Source organism: Orycteropus afer, unplaced genomic scaffold (assembly GCF_000298275.1).
Source record: "Orycteropus afer afer isolate SDZICR_OR568_19922 unplaced genomic scaffold, OryAfe1.0 scaffold00132, whole genome shotgun sequence".
Classification (NCBI taxonomy): Eukaryota; Metazoa; Chordata; class Mammalia; order Tubulidentata; family Orycteropodidae; genus Orycteropus; species Orycteropus afer.
In genome coordinates, this window is record NW_006921719.1 from 4,839,024 (window position 1) to 4,861,154 (window position 22,131).

The 22,131-nt window shown below is 46.2% G+C and overlaps 1 protein-coding gene across 1 annotated transcript in view; it reads right to left on the bottom strand.

The window, feature by feature from the left end:
* TM6SF1 (transmembrane 6 superfamily member 1) overlaps positions 1-21,248 on the bottom strand; it is a 33,396-nt gene extending 12,148 nt beyond the window's left edge. Inside the window, exons 1-6 of the mRNA XM_007945105.2 lie at positions 21,157-21,248; positions 15,375-15,478; positions 10,126-10,223; positions 5,927-6,030; positions 3,562-3,644; positions 2,537-2,658 (exon numbers count right to left, since the gene is read on the bottom strand). Coding sequence (XP_007943296.1) covers positions 2,537-2,658; positions 3,562-3,644; positions 5,927-6,030; positions 10,126-10,223; positions 15,375-15,478; positions 21,157-21,248 — 603 coding nt within the window. The remainder of the gene's footprint in view (positions 1-2,536; positions 2,659-3,561; positions 3,645-5,926; positions 6,031-10,125; positions 10,224-15,374; positions 15,479-21,156) is intronic.
* Between the last annotated feature and the right edge of the window lie 883 nt (positions 21,249-22,131).

Sequence of the window (22,131 nt, forward strand, 5' to 3'; positions counted from 1 at the left end):
AGCTCTCTCATATGGAAATACCATACTTTATTTATCTTTTCCTCCATTGTTGGGCATTTAGACATTTTTCATTGTTAGACTTAATGTGAAGGTGAAGTACTCTGGAAATAAATCCTTGACAGATCTCTCTGATGATTTTTTGGGGCTAGGGCTCTAGAAGTTAAAAGGTTAAATCTGGTAAGGTTGACAATAATGCCACATTGATTTGCAGAGTGATTCTGAATTAACATTCCTATCAGTAGTACAGGCAGTCCAAGGGTTACAATGATATCTGTTCCTGTCTTTAAGAATTTGTTGGAAACTTGGAACAGGTGCATATGGTTCTTCTTTAGCCTTACTTTAGTGCAAGAAAAGACTCGAAGCCTTTTCAATAATTTAAAAGCTGCGTGCTCAGCTCAGTATGTGATGAAGAATTGTTGCTAGTAGGGGTTGATGCAGTCGTTTCAAGGTGAGGGCAAAAATCACATAATAGTAAAAGGGCACATAAGGAGCTCTGGTGGTATAGTTGAAGGCATTGGGCTGCTACACAAAAGGTCAGTGGTTTGAACCCATCAGTTGCTCTGCAGAAGTCTGCGTCCATAAAGATTTACAGCTTTGGAAACACAAAGAAGGGTTGCTACGAGTTGGAATCAACTCGGTGGCAGTGAGTTTGAGTCTGGTCAGAAGGGGCAAGTAGGAGTTGTCTATAAGTAGGACTGACTTTCGTAACTCCGGAACTGCCTGTATATGACAATGCCAATTTCACCTGGCCATTACTTTCTTTTAGCATTTAAAAAGTAATAATGAACAGTTTCATGTAGCTTATGAAAAGGATGCCAGATTGACCCACTAACACAGAGGCTTCAAAAGCCATGGAGCCAGGATCAAAGCTATGGGTAAGTCCCAGGGTTATGAATTTTCGGTGTACAGGCAACTCATACTTGCCTTTTAATGTTATGTAAATTTGCCCTCATTGTGAAACGAATGAACACTTACTGGCAAAAAAAATTATCACAATCACCTTCACATGCTGCACATGCCGTTTTTAAATCAAGGAAAAGGCTTTGAGCCCTTTCTTGCACTAAACTAAAAAACAAACCCACTGCCATCAGTTCATTCCGATTGATAGTGACCCTACAGGACACAGTGTTGCTGACCAAGAGGGTTTACAAGGCTACAATCTTTACAGAAGCAGAGTGCCACATCTTCCTTCCATGGAGCAGCTGGTGGGTTCAAACCTGACTTTTCAGTTGGCAGCCGAGCACTTTAATCACTGCACCAGAAGGATGCCTTCTTGTACTAACCAAAACCAAACCAAACTCAATGCCAGGAAGTCGATTCCAACTCATAGTGACCCCCACTGGGTTTCCAAAGCAGTAAATCTTTACGGAAGTAGGATGCCCCATCTACCTTCCATGGAGTGATTGGTGGGTTTGAACTTCCAACCTTCTGGTTAGCAGTCAGATGCCTTAGGCACTCCTCAACCAGAGCTCCTTTCTTGCATTAAAGTAAGGCTAAATAAGAACTGTTTGCACCTGTTCTGACTCGCCTACAAACTAAAGTTACACACTTAGGAACAGATCTCATTTGTAACCCAGAGACTGCCTATATTTGCATTTTTTTTTTTTTTTTTTTAACAACCACTTCCCTCCGCAAAAGGATGGCAGAGGTGAATCCCTGCCATCTAGTTGATTCTGACTCATAGCGACCTCCACTGGGTTTTTGAGGCAGTAAATCTTTACAGAAGTAGATGGCTCCATTTTCCTTCCATGGAGTGGCTGGTGGGTTTGAACTGCCAACCTTCTAGTTAGCAGTCAAATGCCTTAGGCACTGCATTACCCCAGCTCCTTCAGAAGGATGGGAGGGAGTACCAATTATCCTTGTGCTAACCTGATTTTACATTGCAGGTTCTATATGTTTACAAATGAAGCATTTGTAAATTATAATGTATTTCAATGAATTCTATTATAAATCTTTTCATAAATGAGTAACCATGTCCTCCTTATCACCATGTGCCTGAATCTCTTGGTAATCAGACCCTTTGGCTCTGTGGGCTACCTTGAACAGTTATATCTCTCCAGCCTCTGATTAGTGCCTGGATCTCTTGGTAATCAGATCCTGTGGCTCTGTGGCCTACCTTAAACAGCTGTATCTCTCCAGCCTCCCCTCGGAACAGCAAATGCAAAGGTAGAAGGTATCGCTGAAAGAAGAGCCCAGGTGCCCAACATCCAGGCCATAAACAACCCCAGGCAAGCCACATACTCTGGCCTTCACTCAGCACACTAATGCAGAATCTGATGATAAAAGCCAATATAACCACTGGCACAGGAAGTTCCAAAAAGTGTGGCTGGACCAATAGAGGCAGATGTATTCAGATGGACATAGATCATCTTGGCCACTCCCACAAAGATGTGAACCAACGCTGCCTATGTCAACAGGCATATGGACTGAATGCCCCAGCGGCTCCACAGAGGCTAAAGTTCAATTCAGTGGCCAATGGATATGCATGAGCCCTGGGAATTTAAGCCCACATTACATTTAAACTTAATAAAATCACCTTTGAGGGATAATTATAATTTTCGGATGGCTGATTATAGATTCTGAAACCAGCCCAGACAGGAAGACAAGTATATGGTATGCTTAAGAAAAAAGCAGGGCAAATTCGTGTTCCATACTTCCCTATTTAAAAGAGAAAGAAAGAGAAAGTCAAAAGTTGACCAAATGCATATGTAAACATATCTAAAGTACCACTGGGGAACCTGCCCCATCTCAAGTCATGTGAAATTTTGCAATGGATCGAACAGTGTTCTTAATGATGAAAAAAAGGTGAAATTAAAACTTTTGGATATTTATTAACAGTCATGTCCCATCTAAAACCAAAATAGATAAACCTGTTGCCATCAAATCAATTCCAACTCGCAGTGACCGCATGCAACAGAACAGAACTGCTCCATAGGGTTTTCCTGGCTGTAATCCTCACAGAAGCAGATCACCAGGCCTTTCTTCCATGGTACTGCTGGGTGGGTTTGAACCACCAACCTTTAGATTAGTAGTGAAACACAAACCATTTGCACCACCCAGGGACCTATGTCCTATCTACAGTACAGGAAAAAAGTACATTTAATATCCTGATTTCCTGCATGCATAAATAACCTTTTAGTTTAGGCTTTAAGAGTCTTAATTTTCAAGTATGATAAATACGTTTTCATAGTGTATCAGGAGTTATATATTATACAAAGAGTTGTAAGAAGTATTATTTGTACACCAAGCACGTACATCCCAAACTGGACAGACTCCATACTTACCCCTCTAGATGTCAGATCCTTCTGAAAAAAGCCAGTGATTCCTTGGTATTATATTGTCTAATTGTTGAATGCACAGTTCTGAAAATTGCTCAAAAGCACTTTTTAAAAGGTGAGATTAAGAAGGAAGGGGAAAGAGAAAATTCTACAAAAACAGTTTTTGTAAGCTTACTTAGAGTCTCTTGATTCCATTACAACAAAAATAGCTCCTCTATTTAAAAACGATTTCCACTGTTACAAAAAAAAAAAAAAAAGAAAATTTTTGGATAAAGCTTCTTACCCACAACGTTTCCAGGCAGAAAAACAATAACGCTCATAATAATAGATCCGACCCAGTACAGGCCAATGGTTCTATAACTTTCCCTGTAATGACAAAAAGAAAAAAAAAAATCTTGACTTAGTGCTCCTGTCTTAGAATACTATTCGCGAAAAATGTTTCCCAATATTATTTTATATTCTAACTAGTAACGTTATGAACCAAAACTTAATGACTCCAAGGTTATACATCAAACAAACCTGCTGATGAAACTTCATTTCTATATGTGATAGACTGTAGAACTACTTTGTGTCCTTTTGAATAGGAAATTACAACACGCTCATCACCACCAAATAGATCCTACAATTCCTATTACATATTCAACTCGCCATGAAAGAAAACAAAAAGGTTCAAAGAAAGGGAATTAGATCCATATTTTAAATGTGAATAATAGGATGCTAGATGGATGTTCCCTGTTGTCACAGAATTTTGGCCAATGCCCCAAAGGTGAAGATAGTAAGTGACACATGCACCATGTTCTAAAGGAGCTGCTAGACATATACCCTAATCTTCTTAATAGGCTGTGTTGCCCAAAGTTCCTTCAATGAATAACCCCAATAACATACATACACACATACATACATATATACATACCAAAAAAACAAACTCATTGTCGTCGAGTCAGATCTGACTCAGAGCAACCCCTCCTTGGGGTTCTGAGGCAGTATCACTACAGAAGTAGATTGCCCAATCTTCCTTCCGAGGAGTAGCTGGTGGGTTTGAACCACCAGTCTTCTGATTAGTAGTCAAATGCCTTAGGCACTATGCCACCAGAGCTCCTACATATATACGTGTGTGTGTGTGTGTGTGTGTATACACATGCACACTGTAAGAGGCTATGAGAAATTCAAAGGGACATTCTCTGAGGGAAACACAGTAAAAAATTCTATGTGCCTCTTGCTATACCCCACACCACAGGCCAAATGGAGTGGACCTCAAGAGGCCCATTTACAGTGACAGATTATCAGCAGAAGGACAGACAAGAATCTTCCTCCCCAGCTGAGTGCTAACTGAGCTGTAGAAACTCTGTAGCCCGCTCCTTGCTGCCTCTACGCAGCAGAGCCCAACATTTCGTCCTAGAGCTTGGGAACATTTATGAAGAGAAAGGGTGATGCCTAGAAAAGTCCAAACAATAGCTGGAGCTTCCCTTAAGAGCATAGTGAGGAGAGAGGTGTTGACAGTTGGTCAAACTGCATTTTACCCTTATAAGGAACAAGAAAGGAGCCCTGGTGGTGGAGTGGTTAAAGCCCTAGCTGCTGTCTGCAAGGTTGGCAGTTCCAACCCACCAGCTGCTCCAAAGGAGAAAGAGGTGGCAATATGCTTCCATAAAGATTTACAGCCTTGGGAACCCTATGGAGTAGTTCTGTTCTGTGGTGTCGCTGTGAGTAATGAGTTTAGTTTTGGTGACGGGAACCCAACAGAAGGAAGCTGTGGGTGTACCACCATGTAAGTCCAGCCAGAAAGAACACTGCTAACTGCAGGGATTAGTGTAATCCAAAGGTCCCTGAGGTAGGGGTCTCCAAAGAGCCCACAGACAGAGCTAGCGTATCATGATAGAGGCTACCACTTGTCAAAAAACCAAAGCAACTGTTGCATAAAACTTTGTCCCTGTTCTTCTAATCCCAAATACATATGCATACTCCTAGGACAGCCAGCTGCAAAGTAAGTGCAGGAGTAAAACATGCACCAAGAATAAAAAGACCCTGACCTAAGCCTAAGTGCAGGCCCCCAAACCTCAGGATTAGGCCTGAACTGGGGGGAAGAGAGACCCTTTGAACTGAAACAAAATTTTACTTTTAACTTAGAATGTGCTGAGCTTTTTAATTTCTGAAAGTGAGACTGTTCTTATAAAAAAAAAAAAAAGATAAAACAAGTTGCCATCGAGTCATTTCTGACTCAGCGGTGACCCCATGTGTGCAGAGTAGAACTGGGCTCCTTAAGGTTTCAAGGCTGTGACCTTTTGGAAGCAGATCTCCAGGCCTTTCTTCTGAGGCATCTCTATGTGGATCTGAACCACCAACCTCTCAATGAGTAGTTGAGCACTTAACTATTGCCACCCAGGGACACCTACTTTTCTTATAACAAAGCATAATCAGAAAGCCAAGGGGTCTATGTGAGCTGTCATCATGGTGGGACAGTAAGCCAAAGGAACATGTTCAAAAGGCAGTGGTGCAAGGAATATAAAGCACTTCTAGCTTGCACCCATCAAATGTATATTCACATATTGTGTATATAACTGTGTATTTGCCTCTATACATGCACTTTCCTTACATACTCACTTATCAGTTGCCAGGGCAGCAAGGCACACACACCAAGTAAACTGACTTACTCCCATGCTATGGCTGCCACCATCACCAGGTACATCAGGTAGTGAGCAGACCCATCCCAGTAGCAGATCATGTGCCCATATGCAGTGTTCAGATACGGCTCAGCCTACAGAAAGCATGAAGAATTAAGTCCACTTTAAATATGACTTACACATTTAAATGCACACCAGGTCTGTATTGCAAGTGAAAGAACAGCACAGCTTACTTGTGTTAGCTGCCTAAGACGAAACTCTTCCTAATCATATAAAATTTCAAAATTGGTAGGAATGTGAAAATAGGACTTTCCCTTGCAGCCACCAAAACCAGGGTCAGCCACAAGGTAGCTCATGAGAAAGTCAGGTGGTAATGCCTGCCGGATGGGCCTGCGCTGGATCACAGGTTTGTACCATGACAGAAAGCAGATGGTACTGCAGGCAGTCCTAGCTGCACAACAAACTTGCTGAGGCCAAGGCAATGCCATGACTAAAGAGTAGCTTGGTCATGGACAAAGGGGGAGGCAGGGAAGACCATGACCCCAGAGCCAGGGGCCAACAGCACTGTAATCATTCACATTGATTCCATGGCTGGCTGGCTGGGCCAGGCATGAGACAGGCACTTATTCCCCAGGTGTATTTCCACAGACAGGTCATACTGAACTCAGAGCTTCACACCCAGCCCTTCTTCCATTCTTCCTACCAACCCTATGGGATGCACATGATTAACTCCATTTTGCAGATGAGGAAACAGAAGCTCCAAGAGATTTCGGGACTTGCTCAAGTTTACATATCCAGCAGCGCCTTTACTACAAAGAAGAGCCACACTTCTCCTGAGAAATTTTAAATTCTATGAACACGAAATTATATGATGAACTACATCTCCCTTTTCCCAATGGCTCCAGAAAGTCACTTCAAGTGTGTGGTCCTCAGCAGGTGTGCAGGTCACCACAGCAGGTGTTGGCAGTACCATTCTGCTTCCGCCTTGTTCTCCCACTTCCAGGCTCTTCTGCTTGTTTCACACATCTCTATAAGCTGCCTTAACTCCTTTCTCCAACACGGAAGATCGAGGATCAACTCGTCTTATCAATCAACTAGCCCTGTGGGTGATTCTCTGAACCTTTATGCTCCCCTGAGGCAAGGACTAAAAAAAAAAAAAAAAACACTGCCATTGAGTCGAACCCGACTCATAGCGACCCCTCCTTGGGTTTCCAAGGTGGTATCTCTATAGAAGTAGATTGCCCAACCTTCCTTCTGAGGAGTGGCTGGTGGATTTGAACCACCAGCCTTCTGGTTAGCAGTCAGATGCCTTAGGCACTATGCCACCAGGGCAAGGACTACTCTGTAATTAATCAGAACAAATTGCAAGTATACAGGATGAGAAAACAATGCACAAGTAGTGCCTCTGTGCCATGCCCAGCCCACATCTTTTCTCACTGACTTGCTCTGACTGGTTGTTGTTGGTGGTGTTAGTTGCCATCGAGTCGACTCCAACTAATAGTGACCCTATAGGACAGAGTATAGGACAGAGTAGAACTGCCCCATGGGGTTTCCAAGGCTGTAATCTTTATGGAAGCAGACTACCACATCTTTCTCCCATGAAGCAGCTAGTGGGTTCAAACCACTGACATTTTGGTTGGCAGCTGAGCACTTAACCACTGTGCCACCAAGGATCCTTACTCTGACTGGTAATACTATCCAAAATTCCATGGCTTTCCTCATTCAGGCTTACACAACTGGCTCCAGAACCCTCGCTTCAGCCTCAGACTCTCCTGGTGGTTTGCTGGATGGCCCATGGACCAGCCTTTCCAGGTCACCTCAACTCCTCTAAATTCATCAGTTTCTCCCCTCAACCAACCCTTCCACTTGGGTTTTTTTCTATCAATGGCAACACCACTCAACTTACCCAGGCTCCAAACCACAGGGTCATTTTTTATTCCTCATCTCTATAATGTCACCAGGCCATCCTCCCTCTTCATACCCCTATCACAGATCTAGTTCAAGCCCTCAGTGCCCACACTAGACCACTGCTATTCTAAACTGGTTCCCTACCTCTACACTCTCTTTCTAGTCCATCACACTCTGGCTGCCTGATGAATATTCATAAGCTCATAGAGAGGCTCATGGCCCTTCCCTCTTCAGCTCTGAAACCTCCCAAAGCTTGTGGTTGCCTGCAGGCTCAAGCCCTATCTTCTAGATCTGGCAGCCAGGTCCCAGAGCCTGGCCCTGCAGACTTCTCCACAGTTACACCCTTGCTCTCCTTCTCTCACCCTTTCTGCCCCATCCTGGCCTCTCTTAGCAGCTAGATCTCCATTCTTCTCAGCAGTTTCACATCCTCATCTTGGAGCCCTGCCTCCCTCTGCCTTCAGTGGCCCAATGCTCTATGGGTTTTCCTTTTGCCTCTTTGCCTGCTCCCTTATAGTCTACTTCAGGGGCTTGTCTTCTGGCAGCCACAGTCTCCAAAGCTTCAACATAGCCCTCCTCCCTCTCCATACTCTTCTTGAGCAAGCTTTTCCCCTCTCAGGCCTTTAGGTACCAACTATGCTCAGATGCCTCCCAAGTCTCTCTGCCAGGAATAATCCTCAAAGCCTAAGACCCAAAAAGCCCTGCCAACTGGGACATCTGCCAGGATGTCCCTCAAGTACCTGTAACCTAAATGTCCTTGAAATACATGCTATTTCTCATCCTAAGCCTTTGCCCAAGCTATTCCTTCTCCTTGGAATGTCCTTTGACTTCCTGATCGATCTAAAAAATGTTTGTCATCTATGGCCATTGCCATTTGGAAAAAAAAAAAAAGCTATGTCAGTGTCACCACCTCAATGAGGCCCACCTCCACTACCCCCAGAGGTAATCGGGCTGCCCCTCCCCTTCCTCCATGGACTTCTGCACCCACAGGAGTCACCATGCCTGTACCTAGGATAGTGCTATCTTCTTGCTGCATCAGGCAATGAGCTCCTGGGGTCAAGAAGCAGGTCATAGGATACCAGAGTCTAATTCAACCAACTATGTGGAACCGAAGCTTCCTCTCCTCCCTTTCTGATGGTATCATGCCAGCATTCTTCCAGATTCCAAACTCCAAAGCAGGAATCAGGAAGTCATCTTGGACTATATACCCTCCTGTTACTCCCAACCTGTCCCTAAGTCCTGCTCATTCAAGTCACTCAAATTCTCTAAAATCCATCCCTCCTCTCCATCTCCTGTGCACCACCCTAGTTCAGGGCCTCTTCATGTCCTTCCTAGCCACGTGGAAGCCTCCTGACCCATGTCCCAGCTCATGACACTGACACTTCCCTTCAAACCATTCTTTCCAGAGCTGATGTACTGTTCTGATTTTAAATCTTCCCTCACATATGGGATAAAACTCAAACTCCCTTAGCTTCATACAAAGCTCCCTGTTATTTCAAACATGGATAAAGATGTACTTCCAGTTCTGCTGCTGCTTCCCTGTGTGACCTTCAGAAAGTCACTAACCAATCTGGGGTTGGATTTTCCCCTCATAAAATAAAAAAATAGGGCTAGTTCTCTCAAATGCCATGCAGTTTATAGTGCTATGATCTGTCATAGGGGTGGAGGTGGTTAATCATCACAATCAAAGGGCTTCATTAAATGCCTTGTTGCTTGGTATTTAAATTTAAGACTAATTTAGACTTCCTGAGATAGTATCGTATTCATTGTGTTGTTACTTGCCATCATGTCAGTTCCTACTCCTGGTGACCCCATGTGTGCAAAGTAGAATTGCTCCACAGGGTTTTCCAGTCTGACCTTTCAGAAGCAGATCACCAGACATGTCTTCCAAAGTACCTCTGGGTGGGTTTGAACCACCAACTTCCGCTAGTAGTAGTCAAGTGCCACCCAGGGGCTCCTCATATTCATAATGTTGTTAGTTGCTATGGAGTTGATTGCAACATATTCATAGTAGACAAATAGAAAGACTAAAGTCATTTGAAGTACCTCATTTATATTAATTGCAAGTAAAGGGGAAAGGTAGGTTATCTAATGATGAGTGGGAAGAAGGAGTCCTAAGAGTTGAAGATGAAGAGAACTTCCCCCATGATCTAATCCCAGTTTTCTGCTTCATTTTCCATGTGAACAAACAGCCCTATTGCAATAAATAAGATTCTTGTAGCATGCTGACTTATGCTAAATTAGAGCACTTTTATCTCTGAGCAAAGTGGTTTGGGCTCCTGGCCCTTTGGTTTAAGGGTCTTAATCACTAAGCAATCCCGTACCTCTCTCAGGTAGTGCATCATGAAGCCATCAATGATTCCATCCTGTTCCAGGCCTATGATGAGGTTCACCACACTGGTAAATCCAAAGACAGCATAAACTAGAGAAAAGAAACCAGCAGTTTAAGAAGCAGTAGCTCAGTAGACAATTACAAAAAGCTTGGCATTAGCAAATAATGTTATTGTTGTCAGCTGACAGTGAGTTGGCTCCAACTCATAGCAACACTGTGTACAACAGAAAGAAACGCTACCCGGTCCTGCACCATCCTCATAATCCTTGCTATGCTTGAGCCCATTATTGCAGCCACTGTGTCAATCCATCTCATGGAGAGTCTTCCCTTCTTTGCTGACACTCTACCAAGCGTGATATCCTTCTCCAGGGACTGGTCCCTTCTGATAACATGACCAAAGTAGATGAGACGAAGTCTGGCCAGTGTTGCTTCCAAGGAGCATTGCAGCTGCACTTCTTCCAGGACAGATTTATTTGTTCTTCTGGCAATCCATGCTACTTTCAGTATTCTTCACTAACACCAGAATTCAAAGGCATCAAATCTTCTTCTTATTCATTGTCCGGCTTTCACAAGCATATGAGGCAACTGAAAATACAATGGCTTGGGTCAGACACATCTTAGTCTTCACAGTGACATCTTTGCTTCTTAACGCTTTAAAGTGCTCTCTTGCAGCAGATTTTTCCAGTGCAATATTTTGTCTAATTTCCTGACCACTGTTTCCATGGGTGTTGACTGAGGATCCAAGTAAACATGAAATCCCTGACAACTTCAATCTCTTCTCCATTTACCATGATGTTGCTTATTGGTCCAGTTGTAAGGATGTTTTCGTTATGTTGAAGTGTAATCCATATTGAAATAAGTAGTGGACTGCTTTGAATGTTTTCCAGAATATCATCTCTCGCACATCCAACCAATACTCTGCCTGTGTTCATGAATCTTTCCACTACCACCCAAGTGCTCACACCTAGGGAACGCCTATCACTGGGGAAGAGAATGACAAAGTCATACTCTGGCTCTGTCCCTGAGGATACTACCAGGACACATGGAATCTCCATGAGTCAGAGTTGACTCAATGGTCCCTACCCTCCACGCCCTCACAAGTGGCTGCCCAGGATCAAACTTGCCTCCACCTGGGCCAGCAGGCACAAAAACAGAACTGAGGGGCCCAGGAAGTATAGAGGTGACCACCAAGTTTAAAATAATGACTTAAGCCAGTTGCCATTGAGTTGACTTTGACTTCATGTATGTCAGACTAGAACTGTGCCTCACTGGGTTTTCAATGGCTGATTGTTCATACTGCCAGGCTTTCTTCCAAGATGCCTCAGGTGGAATAAAACCTCCAAACTTTTGATTAGCAGCTGACCACACTGACCATCTACATCCCTCAAGGCCTCCTAAAATAGCAACTTAGATGAGGTAATTCACTCACCCATTACTAAGCAGGCCAACTGCAGTTTGTCCAATAATGTATGCTCTATTCCATACTAAAGATCCTATAGATAATTAGCTGATGCATAAGTCACAATGGCTCGAAGGCCAATGATTTAAAAAAAAAAAATTAATACAAGATGGTGCAACTGAGTAGAAGAAATCAAAGCAGTAGCATCTTATACAATGTTACTAGGGTTGTGAGAATCTCTTAAACAGGCTTAAACCCGCTACCAACAAATGGCTAAAAGAATAATACTTTTAAACAGTGGATGATCAAATTCATCAAGATAGCTGCATTTTCAAGTCATCAGAAATTAGTGCTTAGACTATATGATGGACATGGACAGTAGAAAAATGTGATGGTAAATATAAGAAAAGCTGTAGGGAAATAAATTAGAGAAGCATGGGGAAGGTTAGGGAGCTCTGATGGCATAGTGCCTAAGGCATCTGACTGCTAACCACAAGGCTGGTGGTTCAAACCCATGAGCCACTCCTCGGAAGGACACTTGGGCAATCTATTTCCGTAGTGATACCGCCTCGGAAACCCAAGTCGGATCCAACTCAAAGGCAGTGAGTTTAGTTTTTTTGTTTTTTAATAGCCAGGAGTTCAGTAGCGGAGTCAGTAGCCAGGAGTTCAGAGTTTACATTTTCCGCAGCCTGAGAGAAAGCCCAAGTGTGCCTTGCCTTACAGACCCTACCTTCCCTGCACCTTCACAGAGGCATCTGACCCAGTTCTTTTTGACAGGGTCACTTTCTGACACTCATTTTTCAGAATCCTTCAGGTGAATGGCTATGGTATGTCTCCCAAGAAAGGAAGTATTCAGCACACAATCACCGGATTGTTCTACTGACAATTCCTAATGCAGACACACATATGAGACCCCCCTATTAGAAATGAGAAGAACACAGTCAGTCTCTCTGCTCTCTAGTGGATGAGGAGTCTAGCCTGGGGCCTCATCTTGAGGCTGCAGACACAAATACTAAATTCATTTAAAGTACCTCGTTTATATGAAGTGTAATAAGCTGGAACAGAGACAGGGACAGAGGGCTGAGAGTGCAAGAGAAGGGATGCCCAGGCTTAGAGGAGTCAGGACAGACATCGGAATACACGTAGGTGTGGGCTCCAAGGAATGGAGAGTCTCTGGGTGACTCAAATGATTAATGCGCCTGTTTGCTCACTGAAAGGTTGGTAGTTCAAGTCCTCCCAGAGGCACCATAGAACAAAGCCCTGATGATTTAATTCTGAAAAATCAGCCGTTGAAAACTCCGTGGAACACAGTTATAGTCTGACACACATGGCATCACCATGAAGCAGAGTCAACTTGATGGCAACTGGTGGTGGCCATGGAGTGGAGATGAAGAGGAGTGGATAGATAGCAGCAGGAGACTTGTCTGGAAAGGTAGGTGGGGTCAGATCAAAGATAAGTAGAGTGGCAGAGGAGAAAGGGTATGGTCTTTGAAGCCAGACTGACTCGCTGTGCAAACTTTGGCAAGTTACATAATTTCTCTAAGCTTCAGAGTTTTTTATGTGTGAGTTAAGGGAAGTTATTTGTATACCCGTTGCTGTTGAGTTGATTCCAACTTATGACAACCCCCTGTGTGTCAGAGTAGAACTGCTCCCTTGGGTGCTCATAGCTGTCACTTTTTGGAAGTAGATCACCAAGCCTTCCTTCTGAGGATCCTCTCAGTAGGTTTGAACCACCAAGCTTTTAATTAGGAGCTGAGTGCAAGCTGTTTACACCACCCAGGGACCTCGTTGTTAGCTGGCTCAATTAGATTTCAACTCATGGCAACCATTACTCACAATTCTTTCCCTCCCCAACTTTGCCAAGTTCCCCTGTGGACAGAGAATACTTCCTGAGCCACTGATGATGGGCTTCACCACATGACTTGCTTTGGACAATGGAATGTGGGTGGAGTGCCAGGGGGCCAATGCCAAGCCTTAAGAGGCATCACTTTTCTTCTGCTAGTCTCTCTTGTGCTTTTGTATCTTCCATGAGAAGGGCATGTTCTGGGGAGCTGCTGACCCAAGAATAAGAAGAAACATGGAACAGACCAGAATCGGATCCACAGCCTGAAACAAAGAGCCTCCAGCCAGCCTACAGGTCCATGCTGTTGTAGGGCACTGAGATTTAGAAGTTGTTTGTTACTCAGCATTATCGAAGCAGAAGCAAATAAAATACACAGCAAAGCGCCCAGCACAGGGAGTGCTCAAAGACTCATAAAAGCTTTTCTCGAGTCAGCATGGCATAATGGAAAGAGCATAGGTTCTGGGGATCAAACAATACCATGCTTGGTAGCCGTGGGACCCTGACAATGTTACTGAGCATCTCTGAGCCTGCGTTTTCATCTGTAAACCAAAAAAACAGTTACGATCAAATTGATCCCAATTCTCCCTCCTCATCCAGAGCCAAGAAGAATGAAGAAAACTAAAAATTCATGGAAACAATTAGTCCTAGCAACTGGTACTTCATCCGATCTGCAGCCTGTACGACTATGAGACTAGAAGAAATAGATGGTGCTCAGCTACTACTGTCAACCACTTGGAAGAGGATCTTTGTAGGAGATCCTGGATAGACAGGGAGAACAATGTGGAACAAAACTCAAAACATTTTGAGGGAAAAAAAAAAGCAGGGAACAGGTTTGCTGGCCCTAGGGAGCCTGGTGGAACCACTGAGACTATGGCCCCCAGCTGCCCTTCAGGTCTGGAATTGAATGCACACCTGTGGCTTCCAGGCAGACAATAGACAGGCATATCAGTTGAGCATTTACCTGAGGTAGATACACTCCTTGGAGAGAATAAGCATGAGAGAAAGAAGGGCTGCTCAGGCACAGGGAGACAGCTCAGTGCATGGAGAGATGGACACAAGGAAGAAGTAACTATTGGGAGGAAGTGGGAGGGGAGATGTTGCATTGTGCTAAATTGTAGTCAATGTCATGAGACAAAGTGTATGTAAACTGCTATATGGAAAGTGTATTTGCTATGTAAATTTTCACCCAAATCACAATAAAAAAAAAAAAATTGATCCCACTTCATGGTGACCCCATGTGTGTCAGAAGAATGTGCTCCACAGGGTTTTCAATGGCTGGTTTTTCAGAAGTAGATTACCAGCCTTTCTTCCAAGGCACCTGTGGGTGGACTCAAACCTCCAACCTTTTGGTTAACAGCCAAACATATTAACCATTTGCACCACCAGGGACTCCTCTTCACCTCTAAATGGAGGGACATTGTTGTGATAATTAAATAAAATAATACTTCTAAGTTGCTTAGAGCCATACCAGGTACAGTGTGAATATTCAATCACTGGTGTGTTTATTTATTTAATAAACATGTCTATTTGCCAGGCACTGCTCTAAGTACTTTACAAATATTATCTTATTTAATCCTTGTACCAACTCTCTGGGGTAGGTAGTAACAGTTTCTCATTTTACAAATTTCCTCATTCTTGAGGTCCTATGCAGGAAAGTGACATGCCAGGTCAAGGGGCTGTAAGTAGCAAGGCTGACGACTGGAAGCCCAGGAAGAAGCTGGTACAGAGTTGAGGTCAAAGGTCAGAACACACTGGGGGCGAGGAATGGAAGGATGTCCTGTCGGGTCTTGAAGGTAATCCTCTGCTAGGATCCCATATGGGAGAGAGTGAGATCCATAGCCTGAGAGACAAGGGGCACTCTGTCCTGAAAGACCTCTATATTTCTAGCCACTTTACCGGTGGGGTCAGGGTATTTACCCCCATGGAGGAAAACATGATGGAGACCAAAGTGTTGGGCTGCTAACTGGGCACAAACAGGCTCCCTCCCGCATGTACATACCATAGAACAGTGGGTCCCGGGGTGGTTTTCTTTTGACAAGGACACGAGCCAGCAGGGCCACTAGGAGCAGGATGAAGGCAGCAACCCCTACAATGGTCCAGGAACTGCAACAACCAGAACAGGGAGGTGGTTACTTATCAAAACAAACATGTTGGTGCCTGGAATTTCCTGACTATTGAACGCATTCACTTTGAACCTTGCCTCTACCTCATCCTGTGGCTCAGGCACTGTAGTTAGTGACGTTTATCACTAGCACTTGTCAGAGAGTCTGCGATTTTCAGGGACTAGAGCCACCAGAGCCTCATTCTCCTCTTCTCCTGAAAACCTGTCTCACATGCGCATATATGTCTGGAGCACCCTCTGCTCCACCCACCCCTGAGATGGCCCCTGTTCCCTGCCCCCCCCCACCTTACCCAGCCCTCCAACCTCTGCCCCATCTTCAGGGCTCCCAGGCAGCTGACAGGTCTAGCCATTGAATTTGTTACCTCCCTCAGAAACAGCTGGAAACCCCTGGACTGAGCGCCAGGGAAAATACAAGAGGTACAATTACACACACCTTCCAGGGGGACAGGAAGAGGGGATCATAGTCATGTGTATAATCAAATGGGCCAGAGGATGAGGCCAGGAAACCCAAGGAGGGGAGGAGTTGTGGCTAAGAACACCTCATCCCCAGGGTCAGCATCCAACCCCAAATCTGGGCATCCAAGGCAAGGCTGGTCACGCACAGTCCTGGACCTTCTGGGAAAGGGAGGGGTACTGAGGAGGTCAGGGGCCAGGGCCACCACCTCAGCAGGGCAGCACCAAGGCACAAGGGAGAGTTAGTAGAAATTGGTCCAGCAGTCAAGAGACTTATGTCCTAGCATTCCATCCATCACTGAGTAGTTGTATGACCTTAGGAAAGTCACATCATTTCATTCATCTGTTTATCAATTGGAAAAACATACTGAGAAAAAATTTATTGCACACCTCTATGTGCCAGGCAGAAGCCCTTGTGGCACAGTGATTAAAGCACTTGGCTGCTAACTAAAAGGTTGGCAGTTCAACAACCCACAAGCTGCTCCAAGGGAGAAAGATGCGGTAGGCTGCTTCTGTACAGATTTACAGCCTTGGAAACCCTATGACACAGTTCTTCTTTGTCATACAGGGTTGGTATGAGTCAGAATCAACTCGATGACAGTGGGTTTTTGGTTGGATGTGCCAGGTGCTGTTCCAGGCACTGGGAATACAGAATGAACAAGATAGGTCTCTATTTCCATGAAGGGACTATCTCAGTGGTCTCCAATCTCTGCCAACCAGTAAGTCACCTTTAATCTTAGAGAGATACTTTCCCTCTCAAACCTCCAGCACCGACAGGGTTCCTAAACAAACAAACCAACCAAACCCACTGTCATCGAGTTGATTCTGCCTCACAGCAACCCTACAGGACCAAGTAGAACATCCCCCATAGGGTTTCCAAGGCTGTAAATCTTTACAGAAACAGACTGTCTCATCTTTCTCCCACAGAGAAGCTGGGAGGGTTCAAACTGCTGACCTTTTGGTTAGCAGCTGAAAGCTTTGATCACTTTGCCACTGAAGTTCCATAGGGCTTACAGTTCTAGGCAAAGCCACACATGGTCCACACCAGTGGCCTGTTACACCAGAGCCTCCTCAACAACCCCTTAGAACTGCCATGAGCACCTCTCCTCAGCTGAGACACCTCTACACATCCCAACACAAAAGCCTTTGGATAACTCTCACCAAATATGGCCCCCAGTGTCCCTAGGTCTTCTGGAAAGCACCCTTCTCAGTTACAGCTCCCATAACCCACCAGCACCCACCAATGGCTTAGGAATAAACTTCACTCCACATACCTGCAGTTGGAATGGGGGTGATGCACCAGTCCGAAAGCTGCCCCCAAAGGGGTCATATGGGGGCAATGGTCAGTCCACTGTTGGTGGACAAGACCCCAAGGAGACTGGCCAGAATCCCAGGACAGTTGTATTCTCATCATCTTGCCCTGCATCCCACATAGAATCAGGGATAGGGGCTTTTGGGCATTAGCAGCCAGATTTCCAGATGCCTCTCCAGACCTACAAAATCAGAATACCTCAGGGGTAGGGCCTGAGAATGTCCAACTCTTCTCAAGATACCAGGATGACTATGAGACAGGTAGTTGGCCTGGGGACCTATGAGAAAGTGTACAAGAATTGATAGATGAGGGATGGGGAGATGAAGATGGATGGATGATGGGTAGACTATGGATGGATGGATGAGGGAAAGATGGATGGATGACACAGTTCTATAAAAATGAGGATGATCATGCCAATGTCCAAGTAAGAAAATGAAATAGGAGGTTTCTGGTTGTGCACAAAAGTGGATGCTCCAGCTTCTCTTGTGAGGTTGAATGGAATGAGGACAGGAAGGAGGAGGAAGCCTATGTGGGTCAAGAACAAGATGCTGGATCAGAGTACCAGTAAGATGTGCTGTGTAGCTGACAGGTATTTTAATGAAGGACACCCTGAGACAACTGGTGGCCAGGAGGTACCCCCCATTCCTGCTCCTGCCAAGGACCTGAGCTCACAGCCAGCACAATCATGCCGAGTAGGAGAGAGCAGCATAAACTGGTTCACAGGCGTCTCCTCATACTCTCCACCTCCAGGGGAGAAAGGGAGAAGAAACAGAAACTGAAGCGCAGATAATCTCTGCCTCCTTGATGCTGTCTCCAGAGATCCTCCATGACAACCAAGGGCAGGACCTGCCCAAAACAAGGAGAAATGTGTCCAGCAGGGACTCAAGGGGGACAACTAACAGCTACAACCAACCCAAGGGTTAGTCTTTGGAGGAGGGTTTACTGATACCCTTCCACTAATAGATACTTACTAAGAGGGGAGTTCTGGTAGCATAGTGCCTAAGGCATCTGACTGCTAACCAGAAGCCTGGCAGTTCAAACCCACTAGGCACTCCTTGGAAGGAAGGTTGGACAATCTACTTTCGTAGTGCTACTGCCTCAGAAACCCAAGGAGGGGTCGCTATGAGTTGGGTTGGACTTGAAGGCACGTAACAGCACTAAGAGGGGACATGTATGGGTGAGTACGAGCAGTACGTGTGTGTGTATGTGTGTGTGTGTGTGAGAGAGAGAGAGAGAGAGGGAGAGAGAGACACAGAGACACAGAGAGAGATACCTGAACCTTTTCCAGGCGTCTCAATCTAATTTGCGCTCTCTCTCTCTCTCTTTCTCTTTCTTTTTTTAAATTTGTTTCCAGGCTTTCATAAAGGTCTGCTGGGAAGGAAGCTCAATTCAACAAATCCAAACATAATTGTACGTCTGCTATGTACAAGACGCTGTGCTGAGCAGAACAGGCTATGGTGAGCTCTAACCTGGGCAGGTGAGTTCTCAAAAGCCTGACCACAGGAAAGTGCCTGTCACTGGAAGAGTGCAATCAAGGAGGCTCAGAAGAGGAAGAGTTCACATCTGCCCAGAGAAAGGGTCTGGAGAGGAAGAAGTGGTCTTTTACTCTGGGCCATAAAGTCCAGGTGTGGCTTCAATGGTCAGCAATAGGGAAGAGAGCCTCTCAGTCAGAGGGAACAAGTGAACAAGGCCCGGAGGGAGGTTTTTATGAGGAGTGTCCAAGGGCAAAGACAATTGTGGGGTGGCAGAAACAATAGTCTGGCAGGCTGGGGCTAGGGGCTGAGGCTGAGGCTGACAAAGGTGTAGTAGCCCACACAGGAGCCTTGGCCATGCTCCAGGTCAGAGGGGGCAGTGCCTGAGGGAACTGAAAGGAGGGAAGAGAAGTAAAACCAGCCCCAGATCCTATGGGGGAAGGGGACAGTGGGAGGAAGGGGATGAAGAAGGACAGGGAGGAGTCAAGGGCCATGGGATTTTTAACCTGCCAGAGGAGGGAAGAATGGCTAGAACCAATTCAATTCTTCCAATCACTGTAGCATTTTGCAAAGTGTTCAGTAATACACACACACACACACACACACAAACCCATTGCCATCAAGTTAATTTCAACTCACAGCAATCCTACAGTACAAGAGAACTGCCTCACAGTGTTCACAAGGCTATAATCTTTACGGAAGCAGAATGCCATATCTTTCTCCCTCAGAGCAGCTGGTGGGTCCGAACCACTGACCTTTTGGTTAGCAGCTCAGCTCTTAACCACTGTGCCACCAGCAATACATAATTCAATCTGTGTTCAGTAAATGCCATCACCACCTTCCCAGTGGCTGAGCCCAAAATCTAGGATCATCCCCAAATCCTCTCTTTACTGCAGTGCAATCCTTCCGCAAGCCCATCTGCTCTTCCTCCAAAATATCCCGACACCCACCCATTCCTTCCCTATGCACTGCTCCTTGTTCTTCTGCCTGGAAGACTCTGTCCCCAACTCCTCTGGTGGGTGCCTCCTACAGTTCAAGTACTACCTAAAAATCCTTCCCTGACTACCACCACTCTCTCATGTCACCCTATTTTAGTTTCTAGAGCATGTCATATCTATTGATGTAATTGTTGATGTTTGTCTCTACATTCGCCTCCCCAACTTTTTCTGGCTTGTTCAAAGCTATGTCCCCAACACCTGGAACAGTGTCAAGCACACAGCAGGTACTCAATAAATATTGGTCGAACTTCCCATAAATTCCATTTTAGGAGTGCAGGGTCTCCATGCACTATATTCACAGACATGTGATATATGGCTGCCCAGGAAGCTGCTTCGAGGAGATGTGAGCCTAGACTGAGCCAGATCAAGGGCAGACCCTGGCCCTCCTAGTGAGCCCTCAGTGTGGGCCTTTGTCTGGATACAGCCAACAGCAAGTAATGGCCACAGCAGGGAGAGAAGAGGAAATCACCACCCGAGAGCAAGACACTTCACAGACTTAAAGGTCTGGAAGGGGTTTGTAGGCTACAGACTGATGTAATTTCCTTAGTCCAACTGCTGTGGGAACTGTAACAGGTTACTTCCTCCTCCCCCCAGACAGCAACCAACAGCAAGCACAGCTTTTCCTGCCTTTGCAGGATTGCTGCTGTCTGGTGCAAGGTTGGTTAGTCCATGGTTGCCCACAGAAGAGTGCGACATAGGCCTTTGAACCTAACCCATCAGCTGCCCTGTTCAGCCCCATCCACTTCCTTAGCATTGAAACTGCCCCCTCTCCTCCCAGCTCCTCATCCTACCCCAAGACAGGCAATTGGAAGCACTTCTGCATTTACAAACATATCTCACTGGGTCCTTACAATGTGATCCAAACATAGACCATTTGACAGACCAAAACTTGAAGTCAGGTCATACATGTTAGTGCCAAAGCCAGGCCTAGAACGCAAGTCTTCTGCCTGATGGTTCAGGGCTATTTCTTAAAGTCATTCACCACTGTTTCTAGAATTAATAAATGATAAGTACGTGCATGTCCATACATGGAAACGTTCCTGTGTAACGCAGAACGAAACGAACAAGGCACAACCCAAGACAACATGGCCAAGCTTGGCAGTTTTCCGGGTTTGTACCGCCCTCCCCCCCACACACACACCGTTCCATGGGTTCCTGAAGGGCAGGGGAATTGCCTTATTGACCTCTGTAACCCCCCGGCGCTGGCACGGAGCAGGCGTCCAGCACTTGCACCTGAATTAAGCCCAATGTCAGAGATGCCAGCCTGAGCAAAGACCCCTGCCCGTGCGACTCCCGGCACCCTCAGAAGCTCGGGCGAACTGCTGCCCTGCAGCTTGCGGTTCCAAGCCCGACTGAAAAGTTGCTGAGGCTTCAGCTGCGCGGCCCCAGCCGGGTTCCGACCCCCGCCACGCCCGCTCACTCACTCGTGCTGGGCCGCCAGATGGTTGAAGACATAGGTGACTGGGATGGCCGAGAGTGATAGCACGAAGACCCCGGTGGCCGCAGAGGCACTCATCGCCGCCGCCGTTTACCCTTCACAGCATCCCCCCCGGGCGCCTCGCCCCAGCTTCCAGCGGTGCCCGCGCCCCCTCGGCGGTGCCCTTCGAGGCGCCCCCGGGCCGCATGCCCCGCCCCGTGAGCCCCGCCCCCAGCGCCGCGCCCTCAGCAGCGTCCTCTCTGGGCACCCGCTGGCTCCGCAGCTGCCCCTTGCGCCAGAAGAGAGCCTCCGCCGGCGCTCAGGGCCGCGGTGCAGTACCCGTAGGCGCCCTCGCGGCGACAGCTCCGGCTCGGGGACAGGTGCCCCTGTGAGCCCAGCTCTGGGGGAAGGCAGTGGCGGTCGCGGCGGTCGCGGGTCGCGGGCTCTGAGCACAGCCGGGAGCTTGTCATCGACGACCTGAAAAGGCGCTGGACTGAGCTGCGGGCCAGCAAAGGGTGGAGCCAGACCCGGAGGTGTCCAAGCGCGAAGGGCCCGCGAGATCATCCATGCGGGAAATCTGCAGCCCCGAGACGGAAAGGAAGGACAAACGCTCCTCAAACCGTGAAACCTCTGTGCCAGAGAAGCCATCAGCTGAGCACAGTCCCCATTTTAAATTCTGGTTGCCCAATTGGTGAGCTGTTGACTTTGGTCAAGTTACTTAACCTCTCTGTGTCTTTTCCTTATAGGTGAAATGGAGATAACCCACGTCATGGTGTGATTGTGGGATTCACTGAGTTAATATGTATGAAGTGCTTCCTTGCACTGCTCAGTACACTACCATCTCTGCAATTCCCATTTTTTGAACTGAAACTGATACTCAGAGAAATGCTGTCACATTCATTTCTGTTCCACTAAGAGTTTCTGGAGGAGCTCTGGTGGCATAGTGTCTAAGGCACTTGACTGCTAACCAGAAGGCTGGTGG